The sequence below is a fragment of the Babylonia areolata genome, chromosome 15 (assembly GCF_041734735.1).
Source record: "Babylonia areolata isolate BAREFJ2019XMU chromosome 15, ASM4173473v1, whole genome shotgun sequence".
NCBI lineage: Eukaryota > Metazoa > Mollusca > Gastropoda > Neogastropoda > Buccinidae > Babylonia > Babylonia areolata.
In genome coordinates this window covers 6,385,168-6,407,308 of record NC_134890.1, presented here as the reverse complement: position 1 = coordinate 6,407,308, position 22,141 = coordinate 6,385,168, and the positions used below count along the sequence as shown (strand labels likewise).

Sequence of the window (22,141 nt, the reverse complement as noted above, 5' to 3'; positions counted from 1 at the left end):
ACTTGCTAACTATCAAATTATGCTCTCTCTCTCTCTCCATCAAATACGTAGCACGCACTAATATTTCATTGTGGAGTGTTTTGTGATAGTCGCGAACGCACGCAACACTCGGCACACACAATTAAGGAGAGAGAGAGAGAGAGAAAGAACGAGAGAAAGAGTGTGTGTGTGTGTGTGGTGTGGGGTTGAGTACGGTGTGTTATGCTTTTGAGCCATTTTTCTACTGTACTGTTCTTTCTTTATCGCAGATCCTCTCAAACCGACGTTTTATTGCCAGATCTTGTTATGGTATAGTACAGAATATGGGCCGTTAAAAGAACAGAATGCTGCGTGCAAGAGAGAAAGAATGAATGAATGAATGATACAGATGCTTATATAGCGCCTATCGTCGGTCGGATACCAAGCTCTAAGCGCTTTACAAACTCGAGATAATTTCCAAAACAGGCTGCCTGCCTGGGTAGAACTGACTGATGGCTGCCACTGGGCGCTCAACATCAGTTCCTTTCCTGTAAAATTCAGTCAGATTTCAGGCACGCACACATACACACTGAGACAGACATGTAACATCAGAGAAAAAGAAACATACTCTTACCGCTTTTGAGACACAGTTGCTTCCTAATTTGCTGCGGACCCGAAACAGCAGAGATGTGTGAAGAAAAGTTCTTGCAAACGCCTATTGCTAAAGAAACTCGGGGGAAACCCCTGTACTGGGAGTGAACGACTGATCCGCCACTGGCTTGAACCAGACCACGTCTGATCCGTACGGTTCAAACTCAGTGTGCCGGGCGCTCTAAATGTAGGACGGTTTGAACCGTGGCCGGCCTTCACAATGGAAGCAATCAGGTGAGGAGGTTTCTACTGATTTCATTGTGGAGTGTTTTATGATATTCATCAAAGGTCAAGGTAAACAGTGTAGACTTCCATACAACAAAGAACAAATCTGTCCTGGTTCTGACTGTTGTAATCTGCTGTGAGTTCCATCACAAAGCCGCCGGAAGTGTCTTTCGACCGGTATAACAAACTAATCAAAATAATCTACATCTTCCTTCTTTAAAGAAAATGAAATCTTCATTAACATTCTTCATATCTATATGCACACATATTTTGCTGCTGTTGTTGTCCAAATCAAACCAAAATAACTGTTCCTTCCGATTCTTTAATTTTTTTTTCTTCTTCTTCTTCTTACTATCTCTCTCTGAGAAGGCAAGAAAACAATAACATAAGAACACTAAAACAACAAAATAACAAAATAATTTTAGTAGAAAACTAGAATAAACAAGATTATGAAGACACACTTTTCATCAAGAAAATCAGTATCAATTATTGTCAAATTAAAAGGATACAAAGTGTCCATCACTTTTTAGACGCTTTCAAACAGGATCTTCTGTGGAAAAATATGTAATGATAATAAATGTCATGTGTTGGACTTAAGGCCAATGTCAACGGTTACAACACGTTATGAAAGTTCACAGGTATCTTGGGTTTGGTCTCACGACTCTGCCGGAGCGGGTGACGACTGGTGAAGGCGGGGCCAGGTTCTGGTCAGCTGCCTTCTGGGACAGTGCATATGATGGGCCAGCCCTGCATGGGCTGTTAGTGGCGGTGGAGATATGCTGTGGGGAAGGGAGAGCAGGCAGGCGGCTGTCACACTTTGGGGAGGTAGGGGTATGTGGGAGTGAGGGAGGGGAAGGAGTTCGGGGAGGGGCAACAGCTCGTAGCAGTTGGGCTGCTGTCTGGCCGTGATGGGTGGTGTCTGTTGCCCTGTTTTGCTTTTCTTTGTTGATTTGTGGGTCTGGCCCATAGATGGGAGGGTGGCAACTTGACTGTTGGCTGTGCAGGAGTGGCTCGCTGACTGGAATCAGATGTCGTCGGTTGCGCACAGTCAGTTTTGTTTGAGGTAACCACATATGATCTGGGAGCATCATGATGCGATTTAACTGTAGCGAGGCGTTGGAAGCCTTTGTCTGTCTGCATTCTGATGACTTCACCAGGCTGCAGTGGTCTCAGGTCCCTTGCAGCTTTGTCATGGGATTTCTTTTGTTGTTGACGTGCTTTCTTGAGTTCCAGAGATACCTTTGCAGTGTTCAGAGACTTCGGTTTGAGCAATTTTGTCAAGGTTGGAAGCGTTGTGCGGGTTCTCCTGGACAGTAAGCGCTGGGCAGGGGAGCCCATGCTGTCCCTGGGCGTGTTTCGTAAGTTGAGAAGCCCAAGCATGACATCGGAGTGATCTGCCTTGCTCTTTTCCAGAAGCTGTTTTGCTTGTTTGACAGCATTTTCAGCCAGTCCATTGGACTGAGGGTAGTGTGGACTGCTTGTGAGATGGGTGAAGTTCCATTGTTTGGCGAAAAGTTCAAACTCTTTGCTCGTAAACTGTGCACCCCTGTCAGACATGAGTTTTTCTGGAATGCTGTGTGTGGCAAACAGCTTCTTCATCTTGTTAATGACTGAACTAGATGACATGTTGGGGAGCAGCTCAAATTCAAACCATCCAGAGAATGAATCTACCACTACCAGATACTGGTGGTTGTCCCACTCAAAAATGTCAGCTGAGAGATTGGCCCAAGGAAGTTCAGGGACTGGATGATTGATGAGCGGCTGCTTCTGTTGGTGATTCTTGAGGCTGTTGCATGTAGAACACTGGGAGACTGCATTCTCAATGTCTTTGCGCATCTGTAGCCAAAAAACGACATCACTGCCCAATTTCTTTGTGCGTTCTGGACCCATGTGGCCTTTGTGAAGGATGGTGATGTAGAGTGATTGTAGAGACTTTGGGACAACTGCTCTTTGTCCTTTCAGTATGATGTCGTTTTCGATCACCAGCTCATCCCGGAATGGGAAGAAAGGCTTGATTTCATCTGGCAAAGCACGCACATGGTCTGGCCATCCTTTTCTGATGACGTTGGCAAGTTTCTGCAAGGTAGAATCTGCCAGAGTCTCATGCTGGAGCTCTGTCATTCGTGAAGGGGAAATCGACAAGACTGTTATGACGTCGTAGTCACAGTCGTTCTCTTCTGGATGCTCATCACTACATGCTCTTGATAGTGTGTCTGCTATGAACAATTCTGTCCCTTTTTTGTAGATGAACTCCAGGTTGTACCTCTGAAGCTGGAGTAACATTCTTTGGAGTCGTGCAGGAGCAGCATGGAGGGGCTTTTTCACAATGGAGATCAGGGGTTTGTGGTCAGTCTCAATTGTTACCTTCCGTCCGAACACAAAGTCATGGAATTTGTTGCAGGCAAACACAGCAGCTAGCAGTTCCTTCTCGATTTGGGCATACCGAGTTTCAGCATCAGTAAGGGCTCTTGAAGCATAGGCAATTGGATCCTCATCCTGTAAACAGGCTGCCCCAAGGCCATTTTGGGATGAATCGACTGACAAGACGACAGGCTTTGCTGGATCAAAGAACTTTAGGACTGGTGGGCTTGTGAGATCATCTTTCAGTTTCTGGAATGCCTTCTCATGAGCATCAGTCCAGCACCATACAGTGTCCTTTCGAAGGAGCTCTCGCAGAGTGGCCGTTTTCTCACTGTAGTCCTTGATGAAATTGTTCAGGTAATTTGTCATTCCCAGGAAACGTTGGAGGGCTGCTTGATTCTCTGGTGCTGGCATGCTTTTGATTGCTTCCGTTTTCTCTGGATGAGGCTTCAGTCCTTCGGATGTGAACTTGTGACCCACGAATGTGACACTTTTGGCCCTGAACTGGCATTTCTCCAGGTTCAGCTTCAGCCCAATTTCTCGTGCTCGATTGAGAATTATCCTGAGGTTTGCATCATGTTCTTCAGTTGTAGAGCCCCAAATCAGGATATCATCAATGATGATAGTGCATGGGTAGCCTTCAAACAAGCGTTCAAGGGCCTGCTGGAACACTTTACTGGCAGTGTTGATTCCAAAAGGCATGCGAAGGAACCTGTATCTGCCGAATGGTGTGCTGAAAGTGGTTCGTCGAGAAGATTCCTTGTTCATTCTGATTTGCCAGAATCCAGCTTTTGCATCCAATGTGGAAAACACTTTTGCATTTCCAATGCGTGAGGCCACATCATTTGCTGTGCGCATGGGGTAATGTGGTCTTTTCAGAGCTTTATTCAGGTCTCTGGGGTCCAGACAAATCCTGATATCACTTTTTTTTTTTTTTAGCAGCCACCATTTGTGATACCCATTCGGTGGGTTCAGTTTCTTGAATGATCACGCCTTTCTGCATCATATCGTCAAGTGCATTCTTCACCTTTTTTTCCATAGCTTGGGGAATCTTTCTGGCAGGTTTGGCAACAGGGGGCACACTGGGGTCAATTCTCATCACATATGTGGGAGGGAGCGTTCCCAGCTGGTCATCAAACAAATCAGCAAACTCATGCAAAATCTGCTCTCTGAAGGCACCTTCGTCATCTGTGTCCACCTCATGGACGCTCTTGTCTAACTCAATTAGCCCTAGCCGTAGAGAGTCATTCAACCCCAGTATGGGAGCAGCTTGTCTGTCAATAACCTGAAAGTTTATCACTTCAGAAATGTCACCGATTCTACAAAGGAGGTCGACGGTGCCCAAAGTGGAGAAGCGCTCTCCACCATAGGCAATCAAGTTCACAGCTTTTGCTTTGTTGATGATTTCTTTGGCTTTGACTTGCTTGAAGTGCTGCAGGGGTAGCACGTTACACTTAGCACCAGTGTCGATTTTAAGATTGATGTCTCGGCTGTTGATCGATGCAGTGCAGTGTATTTCATTCTTCGCAGAGATGTGTGTGACGCCATGTATTTCCCACCCCTCCTCATGTTCATTGTTGCCTTCACTGCCATCATCCAGTACAGCATTCACAGTTCTTGTCAGTGACCTTCTCAGAGCCGACTTGCAGACTTTTGCGAAATGATGCAACTTGGAACAGAGGGTACACTTTTTTCCATATGCCGGGCATGCTTCTTTTCTAAGTGGGTGGAAGTTACCACAGTACATGCATTTTTTTTCATTGCTTGGTGCATTCCTTTTTTTGAAGGCCCTTTTGTGTGCAATGGCATTGACTTCATGTTTTTCTGTTACTTGTTCACTGTGTTTCTCTGCAGCTTCATGTATCTGGCACAGCTGAACCGCCTTGTGAAGAATGAGATCTCTTTCTTTCAATAGCTGTTTGCGCAAGGACTCTGATGATACCCCGCACACAATCCGGTCTCGGATCAGGGAGTCTTTGAGCGTGTCGAACTCGCAGGTGTCAGCAAGTATCTTCAGAGATATGATGAAGCTTTGTACTGGTTCACCAGGCTGTTGGCATCTGATATTGAAGTTGTGTCTCTCCATGATAATGTTTATCAATGGACTGCAAAGCTCCCGAAATTTTCTTTTTAGGACAGCAACACTCTCACGGTTTTCTGCAGCTTGTATAACCTCATCATTGTCATTTCTTATTTCCGCAGAGTAGGTGAATGTTTTCTCCTTTTCTATTGCTTCCTTGCCAGCTAAGTTGAGCAGTATGTATAAACGAGTGCGATCATTCTTGTCGCCATAGGCAGCTTCGATGAAAACATCAAATTCTGTTTCAAATGTCCTCCAATTTTCAGCATCATTGCCTTCAAATGAGAGTGGCTGAGGCTTGCGCAAGCCATCCATGACTTTCTCTATTTTTATTTTTATTTTTTTAGTGTGCTCGTACCACTAAACTACAGCAGCGCCAATAACAATAGCAGGGAAGTAGCACAGTATTCCTCAGTATCGGAGTACAGACTATGCGTCGAAATCGAATTGAGCAACTGAACTGTCACAAGCAAAACTTTTTTAAGCGTTCCTATCAAAGTCAAAATTGCACCTACTTAGTCAATCTTGTATCGTGCATAAGCCTTGTAGGTTTATGGGTTTGCATCCCACTTCTGACACCATGTAGACTTCCATACAACAAAGAACAAATCTGTCCAGGTTCTGACTGTTGTAATCTGCTGTGAGTTCCATCACAAAGCCGCCGGAAGTGTCTTACGACCGGTATAACAAACAACTAATCAAAATAATCTACACAAGACAAAATTCTTTTTTTCTGATGTTAATAGATAAGCACAGGGCCTACTCAACACAATACTAAATAAGTGATGAATAAACACGGTGCAGGTGGTTATGATTTTTTTAGAGAAAGAGATGGATGGATGCTTGATTTAGACCATTGCTCCTCATGGTGCCCTTCAGCGTTCTCCCTGTCCTGACTCAACTTAAAGACTGGCTGAATGGGACAAGTTGGCCCGTCGCTGTCTGCTCGATGTCTCCATGGCCCACCTTTTCTTTGATGCTTTTCTTCACAGGGCCAGCCTGTTGTGGAAAGAACGCCTGGTACAGAGTCCTTTACTTCGGAACCTCAGCGACTCGCGTCTGAATCTTTCCTGACACTGAGCAACGGTAGCTTCCATTTCAAATCTGTGATTTTTATGAGGGACGCCTCTCTCTCTCTGTTTTGTTGATTCGGAAAGAATTATAAAAAATATGTAGAAAAAATCGACAGTCAGTTTGAAAATATCCTTTGTTGTAAATTATCAAAGGAATTGTTTGGTAGTGATGAAGATGTAGTGTTCATTGGTGTCTACAATCATCCAATTAAGAGTGTGTACTATGAAAAGAAAGATTATGATTGTACCCTAGAACTGTTAGAACAATTTATTTTGTCTTTGTTGGAATCAAGAGATGAATTTCATTATCTGATTGGTGGGGACTTGAACTCCCGGACTGGTACATGGCACTTGGAAGTCGATGATGATGATGGCTCTATAAACAGTCCATATGATGTGTTTGAAAGAAAATCTCAGAATGCGATTGTGAATAATTTTGGCAAAATGTTGATTCAGTTCTGTTCTATGCTTCATTTAACACCACTGAATGGTTTTGTTGATGGAGATGTTGAGGGCAAATTTACCTTTTTTTTTATCAGAGAGAGGAAACAGTTTAACTGATTACTTTTTGACGTCTATAAATTTTGTAACACACATTAAACGTCTGTCAGTTGTCAGCCGTGTTGAATCACAGCATATGCCTGTGGAACTCATCGTGTGTGCTGCCATTCAAAATAATGTCAACACGAGAAAAACGGGTAGCACACAGATCTTGAAATGGAATCCACAGAAAGCCCTCTTAGTTTTTGACTTTCTGACGTCAGAACAAGGTCAGTCAGCCATGGACGAAGTTGCAGACTGCATTGAAGAGAAGATTGACAGTGCACCTGATAAACTCGTTTCTGTGTTGCTCAAGGCCAGTCAGTGCATGCGCCGCACTGTTTTTCACGGCGGTCGCACGCGGCGTACAAATAAATGGTTTGATGACGAGTGTAGGATCTTAAAATGTCGGCTTAGTAATTCTTTAAATAGTTATAGACGTGCGCTGGATAACGAAGACAAAGCGCAGTTCTTAGAAAAAAAGATCACAATACCATTCTATATTAAAGGAAAAGAGAAAAGCATACAGGCATTCAGTACGTGAATCTTTGGTACAAAATAGAAGTGACAGCAACACATTTTGGTCAACAGTCAAGCGAGCTCGACCTAAAGTGCACAAGGAAGCATCAATAAACATAGAAACATGGGAAAATCATTTTACCTGAGTGCTAGGACAGCGTATAGCGACTACTTCAGAACAAAACCAGTTACTGACTGATGACTATGATGTACACATTCCCGAGTTAGATGAAGAAATATCAGTGAATGAAGTTAAACAGGCTATTCATAAACTTATGTGGCCGTGGTACTGAACCGAGTGGTTCTAATAGGGGACGGCGGTAAATGATGATTTACCGAGTTAAAAGATAGACAAGAATTCCCGTACACAGGCCAGGAACATATAGAGGCCAGTCACAAATAGGTTTTTCTATTGTTTTATTTACAATAGTTATGTAGAGAAGAACTAAGAAGAAGAAATAATGCAAGAGAGAGAAGAGGAGGATCGGCTATAAGCTGAACTGAAGAGAAGAAGACAGGACTCCAAGGAATCGGGAGACGACAAAGCAAAGTGGGTGAGGAGGAGAGGAAGAGTGGTCAACATCGGCAACTACGAGGTAGAAGAGGAGAAGGCCAACCAGGCCGACCGGGGTCCTCAAGTGGAGGACGAGGAGAAGGACTAAACAACAAAAACTCCTCACGTGTACAAAGTGTAAATAACAACAAATCTTCTTCATCTTCTGACCCTTCTTTTGTAGATATTTCAAATTGCAAATGCATCTATACGAACGTTGATCAATATATGAATAAACGAAATGAAATGAGAGCACTGGTTGAGATAAACCAACTTGATATAGTTGGCATATCAGAAGTGAAACCCAAGCAAACTAGATTTAAAGTACAGGAAAGCGAAATAGCTATTGAAGGATATGAAATTTTTCACAACCTCGAGAATGAAGGGAGAGGAAAGTGAGGAAAGAAATGAAAGCAACTCCAAATGATAGACTCAATAGCACATTCTCAGAGCATGTATTTGTGGATTGTACTCAAGGTGATGGAACATTACTGACAGTTGGGCTGACATACAGAAGACCAGGCAGCACATCTGAAAATAATGAGAAACTTTTCGAACTCATTAGGAACACAGCTGGAATGCAATGAAGAAAGACAATCTGCTAATGTTTGGAGATTTCAACCTCCCCAGCATTAACTGGGATACAGAATCGTGCAGGAACAAGGAATCACATGAGGCATCTCAATTCCTTCAGGCTTACACTGATGCATGTCTTTTCCAACACTAGAAAGAAATCACACGTTTCAGAGAAGGCGAAAAACCCAGTGTAGCAGACCTTGTGTTGACAAATCAGGAGGATATGATCAAAGACATTAGTACAGAAGCTGGACTTGGGAAAAGTGATCATTTCAGTTTGCTCATTACACTCAATGCGACAACAGCTGAGAAAACACAGTCTGCGAGATTCTGCTACAGTAAAACTGATGAAGCTGCACTTAAAGACACACTACAGAAAGCTGAATGGGATGAGGAATTAAAAGACCTATCTACGAATCTAGGATGGAAAAAAATCAAGGAGAAAATATATGAGGCAATCAAAGCATCAACACCTATGACACGCCCATCAGGCAGACAACGAAAACCATGGATGAACAGAGGAACCCTGGCATCAGTCCGTAAGAAGCACTACTATTCAGACGCTGGCTCACTACAAGGAATGCCCAGGACTATGTGAACTACTTGAAAGCCAGAAATAAAGCAAGAAAAGCATGCAGGAAGGCACAGAAGAACATGGAAAAGAAATTGGCGCCTGAGACAAAAACAAATCCTAAAGGTGTATGGAAATACGCAAAGTCAAAGACATCTTGCAAGAGTGGTATCCCAGATTTGAAAAAGAAGATGGTAGCAAAACCAAAACTGACGCTGAGAAGGCCGAACTTCTGAACAATTCTTTCAAGAGTGTCTTCACATCTGAAGATCAAGGTCCGGCTCCTGAGATGCCAGAGTACGACTTCAAAGAGACCAAGGATTACATCCCAATCACGGTAGATGGAGTGAGAAAACTTGGCTGGTCTACAACCAGGAAAAGCAGCAGGCCCCGACGGACTACCGCCCAGGATCCTCTCTGTAGCAGCAAACGAACTGGCTGTGCCTTTAGCGCATCTGTTCAGACTCACCCTACATACTGGAGAACTTCCCTCAGAATGGAAGACGGCGTACGTGAGCCCCATTTTCAAGAAAGGCAGCAGAATGTCCCCCAACAATTATAGACCTGTGAGCCTCACTTGCGTCGTCTGCAAGGTCATGGAAAAGTTAGTGAGAAGAGCAGTGACGGGCCACCTCGAAGAAAATGACATTGTCACTCATGAACAACATGGTTTCGTCTCAGGCCGGTCATGTATAACACAGTTACTGGAGGTCATGGACTCATGGACAGAAGCAGTCGACGAAGGAGGAAGTGTACACGTTATTTACACATACTTTCAAAAAGAATTTGACAGTGTTCCTCATCGTCGACTCATGGAAAAGGTCTCTGCTTGTGGTATCAGGGGTAAACTTCTTTGATGGATTGGCAACTTCCTTGCAAACCGAACGCAACGCGTAGTGATCAACGGAGTGATGTCCCAGGAAGGCAACGTAACCAGTGGCATTCCTCAAGGAATTGTACTGGGGCCCATCCTCTTTGTGATCTACAAAAACGATCTACATGCCAACGTGAAGAGCCAAGTAAGGATGTTCGCCGACGACACGAAGTTGTTAACCAGAGTGGATGTTCCGAACAATCATGAAACCATGCAGAACGACTTGGACGAGCTGATACAATGGTCCGACAACTAAAGTTCCATCCAGAGAAGTGCTGCGTCCTGAAACTAGGCCACTAAAGAGAAACGGAGTACTTGATGAACAGTAAAGACAAAGACGGCAACTCAATCAGAGTAAAACAGAACGAAACACAGGCAGAGAGGGATCTTAGGGTGACCATCGACAAGGCACTCTCTTTCAAGCAACACGTGACACAGGGAACATCGAAGGCAAACCACGTTGTTGGAGTCATCCGAAGGTCCTTCGACTACCTAACACCAACAACTTTCGTCCAGCTGTTCAAGGGATTAGTCAGACCACTCCTGGAGTACGGTCCCTGTGTGTGGAAGCCAGACGAGAAGAATCAGAAAGGTCTCTGCTCTAAAGTGGAAAATGTCCAGAGTAGGGCGAACAAAATGTTGGGCCCTCTGAAGGACCTCCCGTACCCCGAAAGGCTACGTCGGCTGAAGCTTCCATGTCTGGAACACAGGAGAAAGTGGGGAGACGTAATTGAAGTCTACAAGTACCTACATGCTTTCTACAAAGTGTCACGCCCTGACTTCCACGTCGCCACGAACGAGCTCAGATCCACCAGAGGCAACTCCCTGAAACTTCAGAAACCAAGGCATCGTCTCAACGTGCGGGGCAGCTATATTGCAAACAGAGTTGTGAACCTCTGGAACAGCCTCCCAGATGATGTGGTAACAGCGCCATCGGTAGACACCTTAAAGAGAAGACTGGACAAGCACTGGGCAGCACGACCTTCAATGTACGACCCAGAATGCCTAGCGTAAATTGTTATAATAAGTGATCTGACTGGCAGCACTACCTTCAATGTACGACTCAGAATGCAGAGCCTAAATTGTTATAATAAGTGATCTGATTGGCACCATCCTCAAACCACCCAGGCCAATCAGTTTCAGTTTTGAGAACCTGAACATGGTCCTATGAAAAAGGACCTGAATCTTGTAACGTCAAAGTCAAAGTCAAGTATTTTCCCGGAAGAGTGGACCCGGTCAGTTATTGTTCCTCTGTTTAAAAAGGGAGACAAAAATAATCCAGAAAACTATGGTGGCATTTCTCTTTTAAGTACCATAAGTAAAATATTTACATCTATTCTGAATAAATGACTGTACAATTGGGCAGAGAAGGAACGTAAAATAAGTGAGGAGCAAGCTGGTTTTCGTAAAAACTATGCCACTTCTGATCATATTTTTACACTTGTGTCTATGATTAAAAAAATGTTTGCATGGGGATAAGAAAAGTAAATTCTATATTGCATTTATTGACTATATGAAGGCTTTCGATTCAGTAGACAGAAGTAGTCTTTGGTTAGTCTTACAGAAAATTAAAACGTCTACGAAAATGTTTCGAATGCTCCAGGGGATGTATAAATCAGTTCAGTGTTGTGTTCGCTGGGGATCTGAAATGTCTGACTTCTTTGACTGTCCTGCCGAAGTGAAGCAAGGTTGTTTGTTGTCTCCCCTGATTTTTTCTTTATTAATTACAGAAATTGATGAAAATGTCAACAAAAAAGGAAAGCATGGTTTTCAGTTTTTACCTGGTCTACAAGAAATATTTTTGCTTTTATTTGCAGATGACTTTTTATATATATATATATATATATTTTTTTTTTTATCTCATCCATACCCGTGGGTTTACAAAATCATCACATTTATTGCATTGGAAGAAATTGCAGGCAGAGCGAAAGTCAGAGTGGTAGAAATCATTAAAACAATGTGGAGCCTTGAAAAGATGGAATACTCAGTTTTCTTTAAATTATTTGATGCAGAGGTAAAGCCTATGTTGTTGTATGCAGCTGAAATTTGGGGTTTGACTCGTTTTGAGTCTGTAGAAGCCCCTCACATATTTGCCTGTAAGCGTTTTCTCCGAGTAGGTCCCAAAACTCCAAACCTGATGGTGTAGGGTGAACTAGGTAGGTACCCCCTATATGTTGATAGTATGATTAAGGTAATTCGGTACTGGTTCAAACTACAAATATTAGATCTTACCAGACTGCCAAAGCAAGCTTGTGAAAGGAACAAAAACATAACTATCAGAAATGCAGAAAGCCAGCTTGACAAACACAACTGGGCCAACACGGTTAAACATTGCCTAGATACATATGGATTTTCAGACATTTGGTTGAATGGAGAGTTGGAAACGAAAACGAATTCATACAAGTTTTTTAAACAAAGCATAATAGACTGTCACAAACAAACTGGTCAAGTAAACTATTTGAAAGTGATAGATATTCTACATATCGCTATTTTGAGTCATTGTTGTAACCAGAAAAGTATATTTCAGACATAACTATCGTTAAATTTTGTACTGTCTTTGCTAGATTTAGGCTAGACATAAGTGATATAAATTTTCACAAAAGATACACAGTAAGGTCAAACTCCTGCCCTGTCTTCAACGCTGAAGAAGACAAACGCCATTTTCTGTTAGTATGTCCAATGTATCAGTTAATCAGGGAAAAATACGTTGTGAAAATTTTCAGAAACATAAATGAATTCCAGACTTAACGTTACTTTTACAAAATGAAAGCAGGCTTATAACTCACTCTGTGGCAATGTTTATTCATTACGCCTTAAAAAAAGAGAGAAGAAGAAATGACATGATTATATAACTTTTTAAAAACCTTAAGGTTACTCCAGGAAATGTCACGAGCCAAAAATCTTTGTCTACCTTTTCAGTTATGAAATTTTGTGTCCATGACATTGGTCCTTTCTCCCCCATTATTTTCGGTATTTTGTGTGTTTAATTGAATGTACCTCCTTTGCAAACAGGCCGGTGGTCTTGCAGTAAAATATTTCTGAGTTCTGAGCTCTCTCTCTCTCTCTCTCTCTCTCCCCCCCCCCCCTCTCTCTCTGTATGGTAAACTTTAATTAACCTAATTGTTTTATTTGGAAATACTTTGTCAACACCAAAATTGGCTTGAAAATAAATAATCAGTTCAGTCTTTCCGGACATTCAAATTACGCTTTGTGCACTGTCATTATGAATGTTGCTACAGTCAGTTTATTTTAATTTGTAATTCTGATTTAAATAACTTTGCACTTTTATCTGACATATCGACACATTGAATAACAGCCGTCATTTCATCGATTCACTCGTGAAAACAAAGTGAGTCAATGTAATAACCCGGTGTTCGTTTGTCTGCCGAACTTAGTGTACCAGTACCCAATCTGGAATAAACACACTGAAAAAAATCTTTTCCAAAAACCCTCATAGAAGTCCTATGTTGTGCGTCTTCTGGATCAAGCCGAATTTGATAATAATAATAATAATAATAATAATGGACTATACTTATACAGCACACTATCCAGAAAAAAACTGCTCTAGGTGCTTTACAAAAACGCTTTTGTTAACATAAACCATTACATCAATGTCACACACACACACACACACACACACACACACACACACACACACACACACACTGCATACATACATTTTAACATACATGTGTATCTAACAGCTACCCTAACACATACGCACACATAGGCAGGCACAAACTTACATAAACACACACACGCAATACACATTCATATACATGCATGTAGTTATGTACACATACATATGTATACACACATAGTCAAGCACAGTTAACGCAAAGGAAGTGGACCTGCCACAATTGAACTTATTGCTGAGGGAAAAGGTGAGTTTTGAGACGAGATTTAAAAGATGCGAGGGAATCAGAATGACGGAGGTTATCAGGGAGCTTGTTCCACGTCTTTGGCGATTGAAAAGAAAACGATATGTGTCCATAGGTCTTACTTCTGACGTGAGGTATCCTGAATTTCGTTAACGTTTAGTTCTTAAGGCTCCGAATTCAGAAAATTATTGTTTTCTTCCCAACTGGTTGCATGAAAGTTCGTTTGGGTTCAGAGACGGCATGACATCGTTTTTATTGTTCGCAATTAAAACAAAAGAAATACAAATTCTGGTCAGAAGGCTCATTTTCAGCTTCAATTTCGCAAGAAGGTTTAACAACGTTCGGACAAATCCATATATGCTACACCACATCTGCTAGGCAGATACGTGATAGCTGCATAACCCAACTTGTAAGTGAGGCTTTGAGACCCAGAGTGTATTTCTTCTACATAATTTTGCCAAAGGACAACACTTAGTTTGCCATGGGATCTTTTTCTGTGCGCCAAATGCGTGCTGCACACGGGACATCGGTTTCATCCGGATGACTATATTCTCAGTTTGATTTTCCAATCGAACTTAGTGGAAAGAGCGAAAGTGGGAATCGAATCCGGACCCTTACGGACACTGTATTGACAGATAAGCGTCTTAACCATTCTGCCAAAACTAAAACTGAAACTGTCAGAATACACAGAATTACTAATTATACCACTGACGTGTTTACTGCACGTGAACATGTGAATATTATAAAGTTGATACTGAATTAAGTAGAATGAACATTAAACAATTTGAATGGGTAGCACCTCTAAGACAAACATGGTCCAGAAGAAAGAAATCCCACAGAAAAAATGCAAAAGAAAAAAAAGCAATGCAATTGATAGCACATTTAATACAGCACATTTAATACATTTAACATGTATATATATGAGAGAAAAAAATATATGAAGCGCAAGATATATGTCGTGCTTGTAATGTATCTAAAGTATTAGTCCAAGAAAAGTAACTACTACTAATACTACCTAATTTATTATCATTAAGAATAACGTCCCTTGCGTAAGAGATTGGTCTTTGTAACCTTGAACGCCAACGGTGGTTTCTAAGTAAAGTTAATAAGTTTTCATCTGTCTTCGTTCATGTCTTCAATTGTGTGTGAATCCACAACATCATGAAACATTTGCAGAATATATTTTCCACTTTTCCATCTTACAAACATTACATTGGCGACGAGTGGGTAAGCTTATTTTCATTTTCTTCGATCGAATCCGATCAAGTCCAAAAACGTAAACAAGACAATGGCCGCTGCGCTCCCGAGCTGTCCTGTTTTTGACTGTTCACCAGAAGGTCGTGCTGTACGGTGGCAAAAGTGGATTTCAATATTGAAAAATCTCTTTACTGCATATACTATAGACGACGATGCCGAGCGCAAGAATGCTTTATTAATGACGTATGCTGGAGACGAACTGAACGATCTTGTTGACACGTTCACGGAGCAACAACTGCATCCCGGACCAAATGAAACGCACTTCGGCAAACTGTGTGATGCAATCACTGCACATTTCAACCCCGAAACAAAGACAGAATTTCAACGTTATGTATTCAGACACACGTATCAGTCAAGTGACAACATTGATGAGTTTTATGCATCTTTCTGCTACCTGTGGTTTTCATGATGTCAACGCAGAAATGAAATCACAATTCATTGCCGGCTGCAAGTCTTCCAAAGTCATGGAGAAAGGACTGTCTAGCCCAGCTATGACTCTTCAAGACTTACTTGCTTTTGGACGGACATTACAACTGACTGCTACCCAATCAAAGAAAATGTCAGAATCTGATGTTCATCATGTCAGATCACACCCCAACAGCAGCAACACTCAGGTCGTAATCATGATGGTGAACGCCCACCACTGCGTAACAAATGCCGTAACTGTGGAGGTGAATGGCCACACAAGGGAGGTCAACACTACTGTCCCGCCTTCAACAAAACATGCCATTTATGTCAGAAGCTGCATCACTTTGCATCAGTATGCCATTCGAGAGAACAAACAGCAGTACCATCAAAACAGCAAGATAAAAGACACCAAGACCACAGAACCCTCGACAATCTCGTGTCCACCATTTAGAAAATATCAACGATGAAGCCAATTTCATCAGCATGAAATCATTAAATATGAGTGACTCTGGTGACACAGAATATGTATTTACTATCAACACATCAAAAAGTGAACTACCTCACTTCACAGTCTCTGTCAATGGACATGATTTTCAGTTTTTAGCAGAATCAGGAGCTACTATCAATCTTCTCTCAAAGATAGACTTTGATGACATCAGTCCAAGACCTGCTCTACAATCTTCCAGTAAGAGATCTCTTTAAAAACAGTAAGGCTAGTTAAAACCCATTTCTTCTCAGATGCACCTTTTTTTACCTTGGCTTCTTTTAATTCACTTTTAACATCGCCATTCCAAGGAGCTGACTGATCTTCACCTTGCAGCGGGTGACGGGGCATGCCTGTCAAGGACTTCACGCGAAGTACTGTCCAGCTTGACTACCGCAGAGCAGACAGTAGGGGACTGGCGCACAAGTCCTGCCTAAAGGTCTCTCTTTCTGTTCCTTTTTCTTTTCTTTCTTTCTTTTTTTTTTGTTGGCCTGAGTTGCATGCAGGCTCTCTTTCTGTTCCTTTTTCTTTTCTTTTCTTTCTCTTTTTTTTGTTGGCCTGAGTTGCATGCAGGTCAGGAGCACCCTCTTTTTTCTATTTTTGCTTTTTTTAAAAGTGCTTCACATGCCTTCTTCATTGGCCAAAAAAATCCAAAACATTCTTTTCTCCTTTTCCTTTTTTTCTTTATATATATTTTTTTTCCTTTGTGCTTTTTTTCCACATATTTTTTTCTTCATAAATCATCATTTTAAGTAATTACAGTAGCACTTAAGTAAGTATAGTAATGAGACATAATCATTACAAGAAATATATACTGAATTCATCGGGGGGGGGGGGGGGGGGGGGGGGGGAAGGAGAAAATATTCAAATCAGATAATGAAATGAAACAATCAACGCAGAAATGTTGCAGACTGGAGAGAATCCGCCACCGATTGTGATGGCCCTGGGCGGGAAGCACTTTCCACAGTTTCCCCTCAGCTCGTTGCTGTCCTCATCAAAATAATTACAAGACATGATTTCGAGCTATTGTCATTACCAACAAGCAACATCACACTCAGACTTCCAGAGCGTAAGATAGACACCCATATTTACGTACTGCAATGCATGACATACATATCAAAATATTTTCAAACGACAAAATTTGGTGTAACGGGGCTGTTAGGCAAAAACTAAAGGAAAAAGAGAGAGATTTTCGCAAAACTAACGACAGAATAGTTCGCAATAAGGCAAAAAGAAGCGCTGGAAAATGCATAAAGAAGACAAAGTTTTGAAATAGGAAATATTAGAAGAAAATTTGTCCGCAAACAACTCTGGGAATGTGTGGACCGGACTGCAGTACATAACTGATCATAAAATGACCCACCAGATAGTCGACAGCACTGACAGAACTCTTCCAGACAAACTCAACACATTCTACTCCAGATTTGACAAACCATTGTCTACTTCTGACGTGGTTGCACCCAAAATCACCCCCACTCCCCTTTTCATAGTCCAAGAGAATGAAGTCAGACGCTACTTCAGTCGTCTGAAAATGAGAAAAGCCGCTGGCCCTGACAAAATCTCACCAGGCCTTTTGAGGAAGTGTACAGTCCAACTATCTAGTGTCTTCACTGACATTTTTAACATGTCCCTTCAGTCATGTGTGGTGCCACACTGCTTTAAGAAATCAACAACCATTCCTGTTCCAAAGAAAGCACAGCCTAGTTGTTTTAATGATTATCGTCCCGTAGCCTTAACATCAGTCGTCATGAAAACATTTGAACACTTGATTCTGCAATTCCTAAAAACCTGCATTTTTTCATCCTTTGATCCCTTTCAGTTCGCCTATAGAGCTAACAAATCAGTTGAAAATGCCATTAGCATAGGTCTCTACCACGTCCTCAAACATCTCGAAAATCCTAACAGCTATGCTAGGATCCTTTTCATTGACTACAGCTCTGCGTTCAACACAGTAGTACCATCAAAACTATATTTTAAATTGAAAGACATCTCGCGGCCTGAATCAATTTATGCATGGATCCTAGATTTTCTAAGATGCAGATCGCAAGTTGTTAAAGTTGGTGACCTCACCTCCTCCACATTCATCCTCAACATAGGCGCCCCACAAGGATGTGTTATATCCCCGCTGTTGTACTCACTATTCACACATGACTGTGCAACTCAAAATGAATATAACACCATGGTCAAGTTTGCCGACGATACTACTCTAGAAGGGAAGAAGTACAGTACTAGAACTGGTGGTGTAATCAAAACAACTTAGACGTATCAAAAAACAAAAGAATCAATTTTAGATTTCAAGAAGACCAGATCTGACCGCTTACCACTTGTCATTAAAGATAAGCAAGTTGGGATCATCAGCGAATTTAAATTTCTCGGACTGATCATTTCCAATGACTTGAAATGGGAGAAAAATGTGGAAAAAATGTTAACCTTCGCCGCACAGAGTGGGTCTGCCAGACCCACAGCCGCATAAAAGTCCCCATATCTCCGGAACTATTAAAGCTACAGTTATGAAATTTCCTGACTTTTCCTGACTCGTAAGTCCCTTTCCGGTGACAAAATTTGGAATTGTTACATCATAAAAGAAAGGAGTAATTAATGATGTAATTTCATTATCCTGATTCATCCCAAGGTGGGCCTTTCAGATCCACATATGAGAAAGAGGAGCAAAGGCCAATACCCTAATTCGTCCAATGGTGGGCCTCTCAGACCCACATATGAAATAGAGAGAAGCTATCCTTCTTCCCTGTCATCTTTCTGTGCCATCTGTTCTTCTCTGCTATCCGTTCTTCCCTGTCATCTTCTGTGCCATCTGTTCTTCTCTGATATCCGTTCTTCCCTGTCATCTTCTGTGCCATCTGTTCTTCTCTGCTATCCGTTCTTCTCTGTCATGTTCTGTGCCATCTGTTCTTCTCTGCTATCCGTTCTTCTCTGTCATGTTCTGTGCCATCTGTTCTTCTCTGCTATCCGTTCTTCTCTGTCATGTTCTGTGCCATCTGTTCTTCTCTGCTATCCGTTCTTCTCTGTCATCTTTCTGTGCCATCTGTTCTCTGCTATCCGTTCTTCCCTGTCATCTTCTGTGCCATCTGTTCTTCTCTGCTATCCGTTCTTCCCTGTCATCTTTCTGTGCCATCTGTTCTTCTCTGCTATCCGTTCTTCCTTGTCATCTTTCTGTGCCATCTGTTCTTCTCTGCTATCCGTTCTTCCTTGTCATCTTTCTGTGCCATCTGTTCTTCTCTGCTATCCGTTCTTCCCTGTCATCTTTCTATGCCATCTGTTCTTCTCTGCTGTCCGTTCTTCTCTGTCATGTTCTGTGCCATCTGTTCTTCTCTGCTATCCGTTCTTCCCTGTCATCTTTCTGTGCCATCTGTTCTTCTCTGCTATCCGTTCTTCCTTGTCATCTTTCTGTGCCATCTGTTCTTCTCTGCTATCCGTTCTTCTCTGTCATCTTTCTGTGCCATCTGTTCTTCTCTGCTATCCGTTCTTCCCTGTCATCTTTCTGTGCCATCTGTTCTTCTCTGCTATCCGTTCTTCTCTGTCATCTTTCTGTGCCATCTGTTCTTCTCTGCTATCCGTTCTTCCTTGTCATCTTTCTGTGCCATCTGTTCTTCTCTGATATCCGTTCTTCCCTGTCATCTTCTGTGTCATCTGTTCTTCTCTGCTGTCCGTTCTTCTCTGTCATGTTCTGTGCCATCTGTTCTTCTCTGCTGTCTGTTCTTCCCTGTCATGTTCTGTGCCATCTGTTCTTCTCTGTTGTCTGTTCTTCCCTGTCATCTTCTGTGCCATCTGTTCTTCTCTGCTGTCCTCCTTCTCTGCTGTCATTTCTTCTTGAGATTTTATACTCTGCTGCCAGTCGTTCTCTGTCAGTTTTATTATTTGCTTTCTATCCTTCTCTGCTTGGCAAATTAATATGGTCTTTGATAATGCCTTCCAGAAATACCTGGAATCAACCACTAAACGTGGGGGTTGCAACCCATTGGAGGTAGGGCGTCACTTGCAGAGGGCTATAATGAAGGCCAGGGGCAGGGAACATGCACGGCTGTGCCACTTCACCACCACCAGCGCCCACCCAAATACACATTTAAACACATTTCCACCCCAAACACACACACAATCAATCATACATATCTTAGCTCCCACAACACACATGCAGAGCAATCTGTGCACTTGAGCTCGCATGATACGTACATCATATGCAAACATATAACAATAGATGCAAAAGTGTCATATATAAAAACTAATCCCCCAAAAGCGTTTTTGTTGGAAAAGGCTTTTTTTGAAAGGGGATCCAAATTTACTGTAAACGTGGCACCATCGCTTGCCTGCAGACAACCAGCTTCACAATGCATATTGTTAGGGCGCAAATAGTTTAGATTCAATTTCGATAAGTTGCTGCAGCCATTGCTAGCCATAGACACAATGGATATTCATAAACTAGTCCCCTATAACACACAGAGCGTAATAGAGCGCTAGATCTATGTGTGTTGCTATGCTGCCTCCTGAAACTCGGCAGCAGTTCATGCAACTAACTTCACAACACGAAAAGTATTTAAAAAACGGGCAGGATTTCTTAAATGTTTCAAAAGTGTACACAAATAAATAATAACAAGGATGCAAAGTATTTAAAAAACGGGCAGGATTTCTTAAATGTTTCAAAAGTGTACACAAATAAATAATAACAAGGATGCAACATGGGCGATCGAATTACTTACCCCAATACACCCAAAGCAGCGCGAAGTTCTCGCTCTGCTTTTTCCACCATGGATGCTTGTGATGCCATGCTTGTTTCAAGATGCACCGGTGACGGCTGAAGTTCAGCCCTAGGCCCTATCGCTCGCTTGCCTGCTTTGCAACCCTGTGGGTCTGACAGGCCCACGCTGGGATTATTAAGGGGTAAACCGCCCATTGCTTCTTTGGCGGTATGGGTCTGAGAGGCCCACCTTGGGACGAATCTTCGAGTCAGAAGCTCAGTGCGGCACAACTCCTGTACTTTCTTCGGCGCCTCCAAAAGTTCGGAATTAAAAAAGAAATCATGGTTGATTTCTGCGGAGCAGTCATTGGAAGTGTGTTGACCTTCGCTATTACTGTTTGGTACGGTAACATTTCCAAGGCAGAAGTTGCAGCCCTGAACAGAATCGTGAAAACTGCCACCAAGATTACCGAGGCTGATCTACCTTCTCTAGACGACATGATATATTATGAGCGGCTACTGAAAAAAGCAAACTCAGTCAGCTAGGACGAATCACATCCAGCTTTTGGGATTTTCGAGATGCTCCCCTTACTCCAGAGTAAATGGTACATTACACGATACAAACATTCATACAATCAATAAGCAGATCTGTAATTTATCTGTACGTGTCCAGGTAGATTACGAAAACTCGTCAGTAAATGCACCTATTACGGAAGAGGAGTTTGATAATGCCGTGAGCCGTCTCAAGAAAGGCAAAGCCGTAGAGATTGATTTGATTAGAAATTAATACATTATTAACAGTGTTCCTTTGCTTGATCCATTTTATTGTAACATGTGTAACAAAATCCTTTTTGAAGATTCTGTACCTGAAGAAAGGGTAATGGGTTTATGTTTGGTATCGATGGCGCTGCTCTCAGCTGGTTCAAATCATATCTCACTGACCGATTCCAGTCTGTCATAACTGATAATTGTCCGTCTTAACCCGTTAAAATCAAACATAGAGTCCCACAGGGATCTGCTTTAGGCCCTGTGCTTTCACACTGTACACTGCTCCTGTGGCTGAAATCGCCAACCACCACGGTGTCAGTCATCATTCTTATGCTGATGACACTCAACTTCAGAAAAGCGATACCCTTGAAAATTTGTCCGCGCTCTTTCAAGAAACATCCGATTGCTTCCTAGACATTAAAAGTGGATGATTCTAAATAAGTTATAATTGGACGCGGACAAAATCGAAGCAATGAACTAAACAAAAACTTTTCCATCACAACTAACACAATCAAGCTTGGCAGTACATCCATTTCTCTTTCCAGCTCAGTCAGGAACCTCGGCGTTGTCCTTGAACACACTGTCCCTGCAAAAAAATTATCAGCCAGACCTGTCAATCCTGCCATTGTCAATTGCGGCACATCAGTTCTATTCGGAAATATCTGTCCACCG

At 42.2% G+C, this 22,141-nt stretch overlaps 1 protein-coding gene across 3 annotated transcripts in view; it reads left to right on the top strand.

The window, feature by feature from the left end:
* The first annotated feature begins 757 nt into the window (after window positions 1–757).
* LOC143290154 (uncharacterized) overlaps window positions 758–22,141 on the top strand; it is a 62,388-nt gene continuing 41,004 nt past the window's right edge. For 2 of the 3 annotated variants that reach the window (XM_076599458.1, XM_076599457.1), the window contains exon 1: window positions 758–843. In XM_076599458.1, the coding sequence (XP_076455573.1) occupies window positions 830–843 (14 nt within the window). In that variant the 5' untranslated portion in view covers window positions 758–829. Of the gene's footprint in view, window positions 844–16,320; window positions 16,451–22,141 lie in introns of those variants that run through there. The other variant, XM_076599459.1, reaches the window with a different exon arrangement.